The following is a 19291-nucleotide window of genomic DNA, read 5'->3' on the forward strand; positions in this document are numbered from 1 at the left end:
ATCCTCATAGCAAGCCTGTGAAATAGGTACTATTATTGATCTCATTATGCAGGTAAGGAAACTGAGATATGGGGGAGTTAAATAACGTGCCCAATACAATAAGCAGGAGACCTCGGGTTTGCACCTAAGCAGTATGGCTCCAGAATCCGTCCTGTAAACACTGTTGTGCTGCTCCGAGGTAAACAAAGCCTCAGCACATAGGTCATCTTGAGGAAAGCAGCGATAGCTAGGTGATAGCCTCCAAAGAGGCTGGAACGGTGGCATCATTGCTCACTGATACCTGTGCTCTCATCTGACCCAGGGATCCTTAGTATTTAAGTCTCACTCAGGTTTCAGGAGGCAAGTTCTGTCCACTACACATATGGATGTTTCTAATAAGCTTTGTCATCGCAAGGTGCGGTTACATTGTTCTAGCTGCAGTCCTAAGAAAGTTCTCTGGTGTTTTATTTTCACATGAAGTTAAGATAACTCTTGCTAGGGATGTGTTTGGTTAATTCAAAGTCATTTACTAAACAACTATTTCTTGAAGGCCTCTGTTCGAGGTGCTGGGGATGCCTTGTGAAGAGAGCATTTCCTTTCCTACAGAATCTCCGTGGAGTTTTCCTTTCTAGAGCTTCTCATTAGCATAACAACGGCTGTCATTTCTCTCAACTCAACGCAGCAAAGGAAAAATCTAGAGAAACCTCTCTTGACCCCACAGCGCTTTGCAGCCACTGGCCCATATATCTTTTTCCCATCTGTAGCACCATGTCTAGAAATGTTGTCTGTTCTCCTATTTGTCTTCACTTGCCTTCCTCCCATAATTTTTTTAAAAATTTATTTATTTTAGAGAGGGTACATGTGCAAGCAGGGTGAGGGGCAGAGGGAGAGAAGCAGACTCCCCACTCAGTGTGGAGCCCGACACAGGACTCGATCCCATGACTCTGAGATCATGAGCTGAGCCCAAACAGAGTCGGTTGCCAAACTGAACAAGCCACCCAGGTGCCCCCCTTCCCATCATCTTTTAAACACAGCACCAAGCAGACTTTCTCCTCAAGATGTCCCCCCAGCTCCAGACTCTTACGAGATCCCCCTACCTACTAACAGCTCCACTTGGATGTCTGTAAGGCACTTGGAATGTCCAAAACATCTCATCTTCCTGCCACATGCACTTCCTACCGACACGCTTTTTCATCCCTGTAAATGGAGAATGGAGACTCCACCCTTAATTGCCAAGCGAATGACTTTGGCTTCATCCTCAACTCTGCTCTCGCACCCCACATCCAAACCATCAGCAAATCCTACTGGCTTTCTCCTTGGTCGATCCATAATCCAACCATTCTCTCTCACCCTTACTATCACCACCTAACCCACAGTCATTTCTCATTCCCAGCTGGTCTTCCGGCCTCCTTCTCTGGGCACAGTACCCTCCACCGTCTATAGTCAACACAGCGACCAAAGAAATTCTTTTGACATCAGTCAGAATTTATCTCCTCTACAACAATATGTTCTTCAAAAATTTTTTAAAGCTTATATCAACAACATGGATGAATCTCATACATAAAATGTTAAAGAAGCCAGAAAAGAGCTCATACTGTATTATGACTTCACTTAAAATACAAAATAACAGCACAGACTGTTAGAAATCAGGATGGTGACTGAGGGACAAGGAGCTGCTTGGGAATGAAAGCACCTGGTGGGCCTCTGGGAGAGCTGGTCACTTCTATTTCTTGATCTGAGTGCTGGTTGCTCACAGCTGTTTGGTTGGTTAAAATTTAGCAGGCTGTGCTCTTATGATGTACCCTTTTCTGTATGCATTTTCCACTTCAATAACAAGTTTTACAAAATTGCTGTTTCTTACACAGAAAACCATTCTCCTCTAGACTTAGAAGGAACTTATCAGCGCTTAAAATTATGAGCCCCATGCAGGCAAAAATCGTGTCTGCTTTCATCCATTCAACAACAGAGTTATTGAGCACTGGGCACTGATCTGGGCACTGGAGATACAGCTTTGAACTTGGGAAGTGAAACTCCTTAAACTTCCAAGGGGTGGTATCACAATAACTTATATACCATAGAACAAGGTCCTGACGGCTATGGAGAGGAACAGGCAGGCTTGGGAGACAGAGTTCAGGAGTGCAGGAGGTGAGGGCCCTCAGTTTAAATAAGGTGGCCAAGAAGGGCTTCCTTGAGAAGGGTGTGAGAGAAGGAGCGCCTGGGCAGAGACTGGAGAGAAAAGGCCCAAGCCAAAGCGGGCTCGGTGTGCACAAACAATAGCTGAAGGCTGTGGGACTAGAGAGGAGAGAGCCAGGATGGACTAGCTGGGGATACTGCCAGAGAAGGACCCCGGGCCAGAACAGGAAGGGCCCTATGGGCCTCTGTAAAGATTCTGAAGTTTTATTCTGCATGAGACCTGGTTGAGGGGGTGGGGGGTGGTCAAGTTTGCCTAACCTGGTTTGAGATAAGTTTCAGCCTGTTTGGAGCAGCAGATCATTGGTCCTCATTTTTGTAAATACACTTCAATTTTGTATCCATTCTCCTGGGGTGGCTACTTAGGTCATTTCCAGTTTGGGGCTTACATAGAGTGCTAGGAACACCCCCCCCACCCCGGTGCATGTCTCTTGGTGAAGTACTACATGTAAGGTATACCAGTCTTAAAGAAATTGAACAAGATAGATAGGTTCTTATTTGAATACCTTGGGCAATGTAACATGCTAGTTCCAGCAAAAGCAGGCAATCAGTTAGTACTTAGGTTCACATTGGAGGTCAATGTTCGAGTATGTTTTAGGGTATACAAGGTGGAGGATATACATGCATACATACAAACTATACAAGGTAAGTATACAAAGAAATGTCAAATAGATTTCTTGCCCTCAAGTACCCTGGAGTCTAGTTGGGGATAAGACATACGCATATGAAACAGCAAGGATACAAACAGGAAATGCCAAATAACATCCCAGACATTCTGCCCCATATTCTCTCTGAAGTGGGCAAAGTCACTTTGGACTGTTTTGATACAAGATTTTGCAGGGAAGCTGGGCATGCTGTAGAGCCTGAAAGCATCCATCAGATTTGTGAGCCAGACTCTGTAGATGTTATCTGGGCTAGGGAAATAGCAAGAAGGTCAATCTGTATTCAAGGGGGGCCATGCGTGGTCAGTGTGAGTAAGAGTAGGGTTTAAGATTCATTTCAAAGCCTACTAGACCGCATTCTAATCTGGAAATATTTCTATATTCCACATTTCTTAATCATTTTGCTATATTAATGCCACGTTTACCATGACTAAGCCTCAAAGTCCACAAGTTATTAAATGACTTAAATATATATGTATTTTTAGACTGGCAAAGAAAACTCACCCAGTGCAACAGTAGCAGGCCCCAAGATGGAAAATAAGTCAGGCCAGACTTTGGAAAACAACTCAATGGCCGAACTGCTGAACGATGTGCCCTTCACCTTGGCCCCCCACGTGCTGGCCGTGCAGGGCACCATCAGTGACCTTCCAGACCACTTACTCTCCTATGATGTCGGCGAAAATTTATCACGGTTCTGGTACGATTTCAGTCTTGAAAATTCAGTGCTTTGTGATTTGTAATATTTATGACTATTTGTACCATAACAGCTTTAAACAAAAGTTTGCCTGTTTTCTTTTACCTGTTTGATATTCTTTGCCATTTCATTGCTTAAAGGTCCTCAGAAAAGCAAGGATCATAAAGCAAACATTATGTTCATTATGCTGTTTTTTAGAATAAAGTATATTTGTATAAAATTTGGGACTTAAGCTCTGCTTCCTTCCCACCAGATAATAAATTTAAAAATTAGGCTATCGAGGTTTTATGAAAGGAGCAGATTCCTTCCACCAATCTCTCAAAACAGAACACCTCAAGTTTATCTTAGGAGAACTGTGACAAAGAGCTGTGGCACTTTTCTTAGTTACCACAACTCCAAAGTCTGTGCTTAGAATGCATGTGATTTCTCTTCTCTGATTTGGAGTAAGCTTGAATTAATGTTATTCCCTTTCTCCTTCCACAATGTTTATGAATGAATCCAGGAAAAAAAGAAATGTTGCCAGTTAGCTTGATTTCTTCAGTTCCTATTTAGACACCGAGAGGGAAATGTAAAACTTTTCCTGAAAAGCAGCGGTCGTGTACTGATCCACGAATGCTGTCCCTGCTCTGGCTGCTGCTTGTTTGGAGTGATACACGTGATATATTTCAGTTGCCCCAAACCCACCGCAGCCCTTTCCCCCTTGAATGGTTCCCGTGTGCCTGCCTTTGTTTTCTGCCTCACTGCTACTCTGGAGCGTGTGCCCTCACCAGCTTTCCAAAGAACTTCCCCTCTTTCTGCTTCAGGTGGCATTTGCTTCCCTTCCCACATATGTTCCCAGTTTATGAAGAGATCCACGTTTCCTTTCAACCTCTCTGCCTCCTAAAGAAAAACATCTCATGATGATACGTATTATTGCTGATAACACCCTTATTTAGAAATTTGTTGGCCACAATACAGATGGAAATGTTTTGCTGCTAGAAAAGCTGAAATCGACTCATTTCCAATTAGACTGTAGGCAAAACACCTAACTATGACTTTTAGTTCTTGGCTATCCATTATTTATTCCAACTAAAGCAGTAAAGAACTGCCATTGGTCAGTACATGGTAAAGGGAAGAAGCAAATTGTGATAGAGTATTTTCCATGCCATGGAAAATTTAAATCACATTTGTTTTGATCAGGAGCAATACAGTTTATTGATTCTGTGCCAAACTATAAGTGTATTTTTCACAAAGATAGAGTGCCATAGCAAAACTAAACACTGTGCATAAAGGTACGTGAATCATTCAAGTTTTAATGTGTTGTGAATGTTTAATAAATGTAGCATTGTCTTGATAAAAATGCCATATTATTACAAAAATATGCTTCATTTACAAATAATGGTACCACATGAAGTGAATGATTACATTAAATCTTTACACAGTTTTCATAAAACATCAGTCTAGGAAATGTGACCTATTACTAACACAAATGTGAACATTTTATAGCAGTTTTTGTGAAAACATCCTTCTTAATACCCATGTTAATATACCTTGAAGCTAAGTGTTATGTCATCAATTTGTCTAATATATTTGTTAAACTGTCTAAAATACATTTCATTTATATTTTATGTCTACCATGTTATAAATATGCTTATATTTTCATTTGTCTAAAATAATTGTTATATTTAAATAAATGTGAGTTAAAATAAACCAATATTTTGATTATTTTCAGATCCAGAAAAAAAATAGTGTTCTTTACTTCATATTTGAATGCAAGTTATTAATTCTTTGTGAGGCAAATATTTAAGTATATAGTTGGTGCGAGACCACAAAAATAAGAAATTTCAACTTGCATGTGAACTTTAGAGAATAACATTGAAAATGATTAAGATTCACTAGTCCTGGTTCAATAGGACTGGAGGGATTTGGAAGAGATCACATGAATATCTAGCTCTAGAAAGATCTCCGTCATCCCAAAATTTAGTAAGGGCTACTGTTCATGAACTTTTTTTTTTTTTAAGATTTTATTTATTTATTTGACAGACAGAGATCACAAGTAGGCAGAGAGGCAGGCAGAGAGAGAGAGAGAGAGAGAGGAGGAAGCAGGCTTCCTGATAAGCAGAGAGCCCAATGGGCTCAATCCCAGAACCCTGGGATCATGACCTGAGCTGAAGGTAGAGGCTTTAACCTACTGAGCCACCCAGGTGCCCCTGTTCATGAACTTTTAACAAAAACATTTTAGTTTTCTTAATCCTGTACATAAATCAATGTTACTATTTTAAAACTGGAAGGAACATTAGAAATCAGCCAGCCAACTTCATTTACCCAAGATAAACCTGAAGCCTAGAGAGGTTCAATGACCTAACTCACCTGGTTTAGTGATAAACACTGAATTGAATAGTGTTCATAATTATAAAGATATAACAAAGATGTATGCTCGGATGGAAAGAGTTTGGGCATTTGAGGCAGCCAGACTTTGTAATGGCATACTCACAAGCTGTGGGACTTTGGTGTTTTTAGTTCCCACACTTGTTAAATAGTAACAGTATGCACCTTGCACAGCCGTGTTAAGTTTTAGATGGTGTTTGTCAGATGCTTGGCAGCGTAAAGCTTGACATACCATAGGTGTTCTGAGAAAGGGAGCTGCTGTAATTCTCATTACTTACCACATATGCACACTAGACTAACAAAATGCAAAATGCGTATTAACTGAACATATTAAAGAGGCACATAAAAAATAGCAACCTATGTTTATTATTGGTCTCACCTGCCCCATTTTTTCCATAGTAAATGCCTAACTATTAAAAAAAATCTCTAAAATATGTTGGTTGACTCTCTGCAATTCCTTAGTTAAGAATTCCCTACAGAGAAATACAAATCAAAACCACAGTAAGATAGCACCTCACACCAGTGAAAATGGCTAAAATTAAGTCAGGAAATGACAGATGTTGGCGAGGATGCAGAGAAATGGGAACCTTTCTACACTGTTGGTGGGAATGCAAGCTGGTGTAGCCACTCTGGAAAACAGTATGGTGTTTCCTCAAAAAGTTGAAAATAGAGCTACCCTATGACCCAGCAATCGTACTACTGGGTATTTACCCTAAAGATAAAATGTAGTGATCCAAAGGGACAAGTGCACCTGAATGTTTATAGCAGCAATGTCCACAATAGCCAAACTGTGGAAAGAACCTAGATGTCCATCAACAGATGAATGGATAAAGAGGATGTGGTGTGTATATATACAATGGAATACCACGCAGTCATCCAAAAAACCCCACACGAAATCTTGCCATTTGCGATGACATGGATGGAACTCGAGGGTATTACAGTAAGTGAAATAAGTGAATCAGAGGAAGACAATTATCATACGATCTCTCTGATATGAGGAATTTAAGAGGCAGGGCTGAGGGTCGTAGGGGGTAGGGAGGGAAAAAATGAAACAAGCTGGGATCAAGAGAGAGACAGACCATAAGAGATTCTTAATCACCGGAAAGAAACTGAGGGTTGCTGGTGGGGGTGGGGATAGGGTGACTGGATTTATGGACACTGGGGAGAGTATGTGTTATGGTGAGTGCTGTGAATTGTATAAGAATGATGATTCACAGACCTGTATCCCTGGGGCAAATAATACATTATATGTTAATTAAAAAAACTTTTTCCTACAGAACAATTTCTTTTCTCTTACTATCAAGCATCATGGCCATTTTCCTTAATACATGTTATCATTGGAAAAAGTACAATAGATAGAGATTGTACAAGTGCTTTTACTGAATCTTCTTTTTAGCCCTGAAATATATTCAGGAAGTTGCATGTATTTTTTTTTTCCAGCTTTCTTTAAGGGCGTTTGCGTCTTTTCCTAAAAGCAGAATTAGATAATTCTGACCAATTTATTATGATCAATTAAATTTGATTGACTGAACTTTAAAAATTGTACTACTAAGTATTAACAAAACCACATTTCTTGTTAACAGTTCTAGAAAATCATAATAGTTTGTTTTGTTAGGTAAACATTCAGTGACACCAACACTTTTCTCGCCTTTTCAAAGTAAAATGATAAATTGGAAACAGTATTAAAGCAATCTTTTCTAATATTCCCAGAATCCTGATCTGTTATAATTCTAAAGGACAGATATGGAGTAGCAAAGAAATAATCTCATTCATGTTATAACACAGTGGTACATCAGACCTTACTCCCTTCCCTATCATGATGACAAATGATCACTAAATGAACACTGCTCTCACTTACCTAGCAAAGAATGTTACTTTCAGAGATAATACATTGTCTTATTAATATGTCAGTAGTAACATTCACATGAAATATAAGTATATTGGATAGGTAGCTGAAGGATGTTACATCTTTTAAAGCCACTGAGAAATAAGGGTTTGTGGACATTATCTTTTGAGCATTTGTGTTCTATTACTAAGGGAATGACCTAAATATTATTGGAAAAATCTGAAACGTTCAAAATAAGTCTGACTCCACTGATATTACATTGGCCTGAAAGATGAAGTATTCCTATGTGTCAGGAAAATGACTCTATGCCGTATGGTATGGTTTGGTGCATCAGTGTGGGTGAAAAAGAGAAAGGTGTGTTGATTGATGTGTAGGATGTAGCAGTATATTAAACATCATCAAATAAACTTTTTATGTTAGGGGTAGCTTTAGAATTACAGGAAAGTTACAAAAACAGTGCAACATTCTGATACACCTCCCACTTACTGTCGCCTACTGTGAACATCTTACGTTACCACAGTGCATTTGCTACAACTAATGAACCAACTTCAGTACCTTTCTGTTAACTCAAGTCCACACTCTGAGTTCATGGTTTTCCATCATGTCCTTTCTTCCCTTCTAGCATTCCATCCAGTAGAACATACTACATTTAGTCATCCTGCTCATTAGGCTACTTTTGGCTCTGACAGTTTGTTTTTGATGACCATGACATTTTTGTGGAGTACTAGTCAGGTATTTTGTAGAATGCCCTTCAATTGGGGCTTACCTAACATTTTCACATGGTTAGACTATGGGTTTTCAGAGGTAAATTACAAAGATAAGTGCCCTTGGATGAGATCATATCATACCAAGGCTATATGCTATCAATATGTTATTTCTCCTGATGTTAACCTTTATCACTGGGCCAAAGTAGTATTTGCCAGATTTCTCCACTGTTATGTAAATCTTTCCCCCACTTTTATACTCTGCTTTTTGGAATTAAGTGATAAATCATAGCCCACACTCAAGCAGTAGGAAATTAAGCTCCACTTCCTTAAGAGACAAAGTAGCTATATAAGTAGCTATGTGGAATTCTTCCACATAAGAGATATGTTTCTTCTCTCCAACTTATTTATCATTTTCTAATTTATATTGGGACTCATGAATATTCCCCTTTTTTTTTTTTCCAAATCTAAATCAGTGGGAGCCAAGAAATATATTTACACCTTTATAAAAGGTAATAAAAGATAATTTGGCACATTTGACATGGTGCACATGAATACCATTTGTTGTTGGACATGATAATATATTCCATAATTTCCTCAGAATTCATCTTCCTTTAGATATATTACTTCTTAACTTGCCATGACTGGAACCGTATGCACAATAGAGTTTCCCTGAGAGCTACAAGTGTCACATTGTAGGTGGAGCCCTCTTTCCTACTTGGCCTTTTCCTACCTCTCTTTCCTATAATGACTGTGTCTTACACATGATATCATTCTTCAGCAAGTGGTGTAGAGACAAGATTATAGTGTAATCGTTTTCCTCTCTCAAGAACCAAGATAACTCATGATACACAGAGCTCTTCTCTACAATAGATGACTTTTTTTTTTAGTAATCGCAAAAACAAAGTTGCAGCTCATAAGTTTCTAAAGAAAGAAATGTTTCATTTTCAACCTCTAAGAAGTAGTTTTAAGAAGCAGTATAAGGAAACTCAGTCTTCTTTTGGAGGGGGAGGTGCCCAAGAAACTCTTATTTTTACTTCTGATTAACCAGAACAGAACTGTGTGCTATAACGTAAAGTTGATCTGCTCTAATTTCACTTGGGGGGGAAAAAATCAATCAAAGCAAAAAGCATCTTATTTTGTCCTTGGAAGAAACCTGAATATAGTTCTTTGTCAAGAATTTGCCCAGTCCCAATTTTAACCCCTACCAAGGAAATAAATTCCTTACAATCAAAGGCAAGGCAAAGGATAATTGCATCCAGAACAACCCCGTCAGTACGCTAACTCTGAACCAGCCCCACAGACAGCTTTTTAGTTACTACCCAGGCCAGAGAGAGAGAGTCAGACAATAGACTGTTTCAGAGGTCAGTTAAGGAGACAGCCTCCCACTTAGGATTGCTGCCAGGGACGTACAATCCAGTGTCTGACATCTGGGCTCTGCAGCTGCCAAGTCTGCCCCTTGTGTGGCCACAGGTGTTAGCTATAACTCTGAGACACGTGGGGGAGAAGGAACAGGGAGGGCAATGTCAGTTTCACTGTGTGTATGTGTGTCCATATGTACAGTTTTAATTTTATCTTTAATTTTTTATTTTAATCTTTTCAAAGGTACATCATTTATTTTGTTTCAAAATTAATGTATTTCTGCATAATGGCAAAGAACATCTGGGAGGCTTCCAAAGAAGAAGCTTTTGTTCAAGAACAAGGGCATAACAAAGCCGAGATCTTACACCTGTAGGGTTCACCGTACACTAATATGGTGTGTGTGTCATTGTTAGCTTCATTTGAATAGGCCTTCTTAGGACTGAAAAGAAAGAAAATGGAGCTAAAAAGCAAACAGGCAGCTGGTCTAAGTTAAACCCTAAATACTTACCTTCTCCCAAAAGCCACCTCCACCCCGACACCCTTGTTTGGGATGTTCACGAGAATTTGTGTTTATCAATAGGTGTATAAGTACAGCCTGGGACACACTGTATCTACTTCTTTATTTCACACTACACCAGCCATAACAATCAGTAAATACAGCTTAAAGAGGCAACACAGGAGACGTATCTCCTACTTGGGGGGGCAAATCTAGAATTCCCCACCTCAGGTAAGCATTTGAGGTTCCTAACCCTGAAGATATGGGCAGTAGTAGAAACAAAGATGATTAAGAAAAGGGAATGACACTGGTAAGAAATACAAAGAGCCAATAGTCAACAGCATTTAAAAATACAGATATCTCTATAGCCCCAGAATTAAATATACACTTCCTCCTTTTTTTTTTGCCTACTTCATAGTCTGAAATAGAATTTAATGGAGGAAAAGGAATGTTCAGATTTCATCTTCTCACGGAATCTCTTCTAAGGAGAAATGCTTGAATCCTTAAGCCAACGTTTCTCTACCTGTTAAAACCAATGCACCCTACGGTTTTGTTTTGTTTTGTTTTCCACTGTATCTCTTATATATTTTACCAGTTGGGAACATTTTTGAAAGGCTCTACTTTATATTTTCTATTAAAAAGACAGTAGGTAAATTGAATATACTTTTTCCAAGTACAGCCCACAACCCCATTTCCCTTAAGAATCTATGCTCTCTTACTGACTTTCCGTCTGACTTATGCTTGGCACATAAATCCTCGATCGGGCTTCATTGAATAAATGAGTGAACCAATGAAATAAATCGTTAAGTTATCTATAAAGGAGACTTCCCAAAAGCAAAGGAATAGAATTTCAAAATTTCTGTAGCTTTTCAGGCCCCAGTAAGATCATTGCTGTGTTTATACAGCTGAAAGTAATACCTAGTTTACCAAGCCTCTACAAATTGTGCCTTTTGTCTGTTTTGGGTATTCTCCATGTTTTTCAGGTTGTGTTTTCCTCTGCCCATAATGACTATGTATGTTCTCATGATGAGTAAGAACTGATTCTAGACAATACAGTATATTTTGGTGCTGTGTATTAACTCATTTGAGGTTTTATCTAGCTGCCAACTTTCCCTTGTGTGTCCTTGATTATTTTTGCCTATATTTTTGCCCTGGAATTTATTAATCCTATATGACCTACCCTTGAAAAATGTCTCATCTTTCTTATGCTTTCCTAGGCACATCTGAATATTTCAAATGCACTTGGTTTAGATAAAGACATTTTTCTAGGATCAGGAGCATACCTTTCCTTTAGAACTCTTCTGTATCTCTGTCTTACATTTCCTACCCAATCAATTCTCTTCCATCATCATATGAACATGTTTAGATCCTTTCCCTCTAACTCCAGCTGTGAACTCTTTTTCCATCTATTTGGAGTCAAGTTTCTTGAGTGGTCTATTTTTGTATCTGTACTTATTTTCTGCTCACTCATTAACCCTCTGATTTCCCATCCTTGGTTAGAACCTCCACCAAACTGCTTCCTACGGAGCCACCTCAGCCTGCCAACTGCCTGTGCCTAGTTCTTCCAGGCAGTCCCCACTATCCGTTACTTTCGCTGTCCTGAAACTCTTCACCCGTGATTGCTGTGACACTTGCCTTTCTGGTTTTCCTTCCATCTCTGTGACCATTCCATCTCATACTAGTGGCAACTGCTTTTCCTCCGTTCCACCCCTGAATTGTTGGCGCTCTTCTGTTCCCTGTCTTCTCCCCACAGAGTCCTATACGCGTCTGTCTGCTACTGCTGACACCCAAACTGATCTCTAGCCCGGGACTCTAAGTTCTGCATCTGTCTACACAGTCTGTTATCAGACACCTCTCTTGATGCTTCCTCTCAGCTTCTTGAGCAAGACCAGGGTAGCTGTTGTTTGCATCTGTTCTACCCTCTTTCATCGCCCTCCTCTTCTGCATCCATTTTCTCTGAGGAATCCCTTCTTCACTCCATATGGAGTGAAGTCCTCATGGGAAACAGCACACTTGTTCCCACTCCTGGACCCCACAGGGCCAGACGGACACCCTGACTGGGTTCAGTCAGCATCCCTCTTCCCGACTGATACTAATGGAAGCAGACAGTGGCACCTCTTCTTGCTGGTCAGCCCTATCTTCCCTTTGTGTTTCCAAGTCCTGGCATATCATCTGAGTCCCTGGGCTACAGTAGCAGGAAATTGAGGAGTCTATCCATTCTTCCTTCTTACTCTACTCCATACTCAACTGCTGATAAACTTTTGTGAATTATCATAAAGTCTTGTCTCTCCAACTTGTGTGTCTTCTCCATACCTACGGCTCCTATTCTGGTCTCTGTCGTCATCATTTCTCCTAACTGATCTCCCTGCATCTTTGACACTATAGACAGGAAGAACTTATTTAAAAACAGATTTAAAACCCTCAGTAGCTCTCCGGTATCCTCTAGAGAACTGAAGAGCCTGAAAGCAAATAAGAGCCCTCGATCACCTCTCTAGCCTCCTCTCAAATCTTGTCCCATGTGCTCTTCCCTAGTAAGCAGAACATGCCATGCCTCCTTCAGCACGCTCACGTTCTGTTCTCTGTGCTTGGAATGCTGTGATCTTCCCTTCTTTTTTTTTTTTTTTAATTTTATCGCTGTTTGTTTTCCTGGTGATAAAATATTTATTAAGGTTTACTTTAGGGAATAGAGTGAATATAAAATTCAGGATAACAATATGAAGTAATTTAATTTCAATCCTTTCAAAGTCAGCCCAGCCCTCAATGCTCTGCAGATGTCAACCCACTGGTGAGACTCACTAAAAGCAGTCCGACAACTCCAGAAGAGGCTTTTCGTGAACATTTCCAGCTAGAGCATCGGAATACCTTTTAAGTGCAAAACCACACTACACTTGTGCAGCAGCAATGCATTCATATGGTTCTCATTAGTCATTAGGAGTGAAATCGCATAAAACCCCAGAAAAAAAACACACGATGGAGCTCACAAAATATGCTTAAAAATGAACCTGTCCTTGCAAAACACACACTGTAATGGAAGAAAAGACATTTTTTAAAGTACTGTGCACACTATTAGGAGATGTGTGCATTCCAACAATCTCCAGTGGACTAATCTGTGGCTAAATTATTTTACAAGGTTTCGTTCAATTATCACCTCCTCTCGGAAACCCTTCCTTATTCCTCCTAAGCTGGATTGGATGTCCTTCCACATGCCTTGGCGATCCTTTGTTCTCCTCTCTCAAGGTTCTAGACCACAGTATGACATTGTTTGACTAAGTCATAACTCTGTGAATGGATCCTAACCTGTATTTCCATGCTTAACATGATGCTTGACACAGTGTGTGTGCTTGATATAAGTCGGTTGAAGGTGAAAATCATTGAATTACCACCAATTTGAGGAAATGTAGAAGGTTCTTATCCCATCTACATTAGAATTTGCCCTTCAGTTGTGTTGGAAGCCTATAGGCAACCTTTTAGATGTTCATACTAGAATATGCCATTTCCTTAATGTTCCCAAATTTGTATCCCAAATAATTAGCTTCTTAAAAAAAATTTTTTTAGCTTCTTAAAAATTTTAAAAGTAGAAATGTACCTTTTGTTTGGTTAGCTATATCAGTAACAATACAATAAAACTTTTGTATTTATCTTAACCTTTTAGTGTTAACTCTTTCAATTTTGGAGGTATAAGTGACTATGACTATTATACCTTGGGTTTTATTATTTGGTTTTCTTTAATGTACACATGGAGGGAACTTTCTTCTGCCTTCTATTAAATTGGCATTGATAAGTCTTAATTATATGGCTCTTTTAAATCATGGATTTTTTTTAGAATTAAACATATAACGTAAAAATTGAATGCTTGATGTTTTAATGCACTGTGGCATTTTGTTTCCATGTAACCTAACCTTACTGAAGGATGTAGAAATATTAACCCTTTTGATAGTGGTCTGCATTTTTGAAGAATAGGTCATTTTACTTTTGAGGAAAAACAAATAATTATCTGAAGAAAGAAGAGACTCATGTTGATTTTTCATGCAAGTAAAGAAGGTTCTAAAATATTCTTTAACTAGTCCATTCATTTGGTAGCCAGTTTACTGCATGAATTCAACTTTTTAAAATTTCTGTAATGAATTATAATGATTCTGTACAATATTAGTCAGTGGAGTACCTAACCGGTGTGGTCACATTGGTAATTGCAACCTCTAAACTTCCCCACAGAGACAAAGATGCAGATTTACATCATTTTCAAAAAACAAGGAAAGCATTAGTAGCCAGTCTCTTAAAATTTTCATTCAGTCTATAAAAAGAGAAATAAATTCCAGTTATGCTGGCTAGCAAAATTCTGCATTTCTGTTGTCTAAATAACAGCTTACAAATATTTTATAACATCAAGTAATAAAATATTTCATGAGATAAGCTTCTTAGCAGAAACAGTCTCCAGAACTAAACTCAAAAGTAAGTTCTTAATCTTTATTACCTTCCTATTCTTGATTAAAACATCTTGTTAAATGAGTATCAAGGGTCAATAGTTTCTTTCCCCGCCCCAGCTGAAAAACGATCTGTGGAAACTATCTCTGCTCACTTAGGTTTACCACCCTATAATTTTAAGTGACTCTAAGTTTCTATACTTGGCAATGTGCACCCATCAGAAAGGGACTGTAGGCATAAAGCCCTCCCTAAGCAAAGCAGTTGTCTCCAGGGTATGGGTTATTTCCATTCAGGCTTCTCTAGTGTTCCTGGAGATACACTTGAGGCATTATTTCTTTTTTCATGTTGATTGTGATAAGAGCCTCATTTCCCAGTGCACTCTATCACTGCCCCGCAGGTGGGAGACCACTGGGCTTACTGCTTTTGTTGTGCCTAGGACAGCAGTTGCGATATCCTTCAGCCTGGGTGTGCTTTGTTACGCCTGTTAAGTACAAAATGCCAGAAATGTACCTAGTGCCTGACAAAACATAAACCACAAAAGACAAGAGCTCTATCCTTACCACCTTTCATTCCAGAATATAAAATAGCAGGTAGCAGTAACTATCAGGCTGACCACCAAAGACAGGTTTGACTCTCATGAAATGCCTGGTGAGTCAATTTACATGAAAATCATGTACAGAGGGGGCTGGGAGGGCATATGGTGGTAAATGGAGGAACCCAAGAACATTTTTTGAGAGCTAGGTTTTGGGGTTTTTTGGGGTTTTTTTTGTTTTGTTTTGTTTTGTTTTAATTAATAGGTATTCACCTTGCCTAAAGTGTGTGCTATGAAACACGTGATATTAAAAGACTGGGCGGGGTGGGAGGTAGGCCAGAAAGAGTCTATAGCACCTAGAAATGAAGCCATAGTCTCCTGAGACTAGCCTGGAAATAATGAGCTACTTAGTACTTGTGTCATTCCTGGCACCACTCTCACTATTAAACCTCATTTCCCAAGAGTATCCAGTCAGGCCAACGTCTCTACTGCATACTCAGGCCCCCACCCCATCTCCTTTCTATCACCACAGCACTCCTCTACGAATGCTGTTTCTCTTTCTTGCACTCTTCTGTTCTTCTTATTTACATTCTCCCCACCACTCAGTACAGCTCAAGGTCTAGCTCCCTCATAAACATTCCCCAAATGGGGAGTTCACGTACCATGCCAGAGCCCCAGTGGCAATCTGATTTTCTCATGGGTTCTTCCACTTATTTTCTGAAGAGATTGTGGGGAGACGAGTGAATCTTGACTTTCTAAAATCGTAAGATACATCAGGGAAAGCTGCTCATTATTTTTTTTTACTATTTAAACACATTTCCCACAGCTGGTACTCCATAAATACCTGACTTCCAAACATTATTCCAGTTCTTGATCTTAAATGACTGACCATCCACGCTTGTCTCAAAGATCTGCAACACCAAACTAAGACTTGCTGTCACCACTGTCATTAGAGATTAATTATTGTTTCTTCCACTTCTTGCCTACTTGCTGTTTTCATGTGTTCTTCAGGTACACATCCTCCCCCATAGGTCTTCTCCCCAAAATTATCTCGCACCAGCAGCTAACAAGTTGACTTGCTACACCCCTCTTCTGTGGACAGACCTTTTAGCTCTATACTCTACCTTTCCCTATTACTTGGAGGGAGAATTTTGTTTTTCCTACTTAGAAAATGGCACTCTTCCTGGTACCAGCCATGACCGCTACTAGATGGAGCTTTTTTGTTTTGTACCTTTGTGAATGAAAACTTAGGGGCAAAGGATGAAAATCAACAGTATTTATGAATCAGTTTTAAAAAGGACTCTGCAGGATGGGGGATATAAGGTCTGCCTCTGGTTCATTGCTAATTTAAACCAGCGAAATACCCCTGTCCTAGAGAAATTTTTGAAGATCATGATTGATTGCAGAACTGTTTCATCATCATCAGAAATGTTTGTTAAGCACCTCCTTTTTTTCTTTGTTATTTGCAACAATTTAATCATGTGTCACTTCAGCTTAGATTTGAAGCATAGTATTACTCCCTCTTGAGGGGCTTAATGCATTCTGAGCGGACAGAGCATGGAAGAATGGAAGGATGGATAGATAAGTGAAAATCTCTGTCATGCCTACTGATAGTGACTGACCAATGAGAGTATTGTTAGCTTTGATTTGTACAGTAGTGATCAAAGTTTTATGCCACTGAACCCACCAACTACTACATTCCTCCTTGGAACAAAAGACAGTTGACAGGGTGAATGTGATGAGAAGCTATTCAATGTAAGCAGTGATAGTTTTAATTTTCATTTGCTAAATCCTTCTTAAATACTAAGCATTGTTCTGAGTACCTTACTTTTTAATCTTATTTTACCTTTCAAAACTCTAGTATTGCCAAGAGGTAGAAACAATTCAAATGCCCATCAACAGAGGAACTGACAGACAAAATATACATACAATGGAATATTCATAGGAAGGAGTCCTATATCCATAGGAAGGAGTCAAGTTCTGATACATGCTGCAATGTTAGATGAACCTTGAAAACATTATACTAAGTGAAATAAGCCAGACACAAAAGGACAAATATTGTATTATTCCATTTGTATGAAATATCTATAATAGGCAAATTCATAGAGATAGCAAGTAGGTTAGAAGTTACCAGAGACTTTGGGGGTAGAAAAGAAGGGATGGCAGTTATTTGCTTAATGAGTATTTCTATTTGGGGTAATAAAAAATTTTGGGAATAACGGTAATGGTGGCACAGCATTGTGAATGTAATTGTTACCACTGAATTGCATCCTTAAAAATGGCAAATTTTATGTTATTTAAATATTTCTTCCAAAATAAAAAATTGTGGAAAAATGCTCTTATTAACCTAATTTGAAATTTGAGTACCTCAAGAATGTTTAAACAAATAGGCGTCACATATTCTAACCTAAGAAGAAGTATAGGAGAAAGTATATGGCACTGATTCACGGTCTCAACAATATCTAGGCCATCCTTTCTTTAAATCTTGGCTTTCTCTAACAATTGCAACATGGCTGCTGGAACTCTACATATTGCTTTCATGTTCAAGGTAGAAAGATGAAGAAGGGGATGCAAACAGTCTGATCTTTTTCTTGTATCAGTAAGAAACAAAAGCTTTTCTTGTGCCCCCAATAAATTTCCACCTACATCTTACTGGACAGAACTGTGCCTCGGGCTGTCTCTCTAGCAACAAGGCACAGGAGGGCTGTCAAAGGAGTATCTAGCTTTCTAGCTCTACCAGGGAGGCAGCAAGAAGACGGGTTGGAAATATCTGTTAAGAAATGAATGCTATCTGGCACAATGACAAAAATGAGGAGCAGAAAAGTTAATCAGAGTTTCTCAACCTGGCAGTTGACATTTTAGACTGGATAATTCTTTGTGGTGAGGGGCTGTCCTATATCTGGTAGAATATTTAGCAGCATCACTGGTTTTTATCTACCAGATGCCAGTAGTTCCCGCCCACCCCCCACCGCAATTGTGACCGTCAGAAATGTCTCTAGACATTATCAAATGTCTTGGGGGAGAGAGCACAAAATGGCCACCAACTGAGAAGCTCCGGGGTAGATGACTGGCCAAAGTCTCATTGCTGAGAGATGGTAGCGCTGAGGTTTGATCCCAGGACATCTGAATTTAGAGCCTTTCCTATGGGCCATTCTTCTGACCACCCTACGCAGTTGAGTAAATGGGCTTGTAATGAACAGAAGCAATGGGTCAAATGAATTAACCACAGACTGGGTTAATGAGACACCCATGAATTCTGCACTGACTCTCCACATGCTTTTCCTGAGCACTTGTTATTTAGCCCCAACCTTTTACAGTTTCAAAGGTAATAGCAGGCGTATGATGGAGAAGCAGGGATCAAGGAGCTGTCCCAGCTGCTTTCAAGAGGGCAAATTGGTTCTTGGGAAAGCAAAAATGTCTTAGGCAATTAAATGGTTTGTGGCCCTCTGAAACTCTGCCCTATCCAATAGATCTTAGCTCAGTATTTAATTTCTCCATAAGGGAGTATTTAATTTTTTTTTTTTTCTCTTTTGAGAAGGCATAATGGAAAAACACATTGAGAAACAGTGCTGTAGGCTAAGGTACTAGGTGGAGCAAGGAGTTGTTTCAGAAAAGGTGAGAAATGCTATTACCTAAAATGAGACGGTAGGGGATATCTAGAATGTGAATGAATGGTGAGTGGATTTTAGGAATCCTGGGGGTGTTTTCATTAGAGTATCCCTTTAGCCATTGTTCCAGTCACTAGTCACCCCAATTAAATCACTTTCATGTCCCCCTATTCATGAATGTAATAAACATTTATACTTATATCTTTTTTAATCACCACATTAGTTTCATTGGGCTATGCCTTTCCAACAAGTAAACTGCCCCCTCTTCTTCAGGTCCTCATTATTCAAGGAGGCATCTCTCTAACGTTTTAAGGAATAAAAGTGTCTAGAAATACAGTTATGGTATTAAAATTTCTTGGGATCACCAGCTAATTATTCACACCATATAATAATATGGAAGTAAACAAGCTTAAAAGCCATAAAATTCAA

General features: G+C 39.3%; 1 protein-coding gene and 1 long non-coding RNA gene across 3 annotated transcripts in view; one reads left to right on the top strand and one right to left on the bottom strand.

Moving 5' to 3' along the window:
- Positions 1-5214, top strand: part of UMAD1 (UBAP1-MVB12-associated (UMA) domain containing 1) — a 218985-nt gene extending 213771 nt beyond the window's left edge. Inside the window, exon 4 of the mRNA XM_059171215.1 lies at positions 3317-5214. Coding sequence (XP_059027198.1) covers positions 3317-3571 — 255 coding nt within the window. The 3' untranslated portion in view covers positions 3572-5214. The remainder of the gene's footprint in view (positions 1-3316) is intronic.
- LOC131829430 (uncharacterized) overlaps positions 1-19291 on the bottom strand; it is a 186932-nt gene that overhangs the window by 90708 nt on the left and 76933 nt on the right. The gene's annotated exons all lie outside the window — the stretch shown is intronic.

The sequence above is a fragment of the Mustela lutreola genome, chromosome 4, assembly GCF_030435805.1.
Source record: "Mustela lutreola isolate mMusLut2 chromosome 4, mMusLut2.pri, whole genome shotgun sequence".
Lineage (NCBI taxonomy): Eukaryota > Metazoa > Chordata > Mammalia > Carnivora > Mustelidae > Mustela > Mustela lutreola.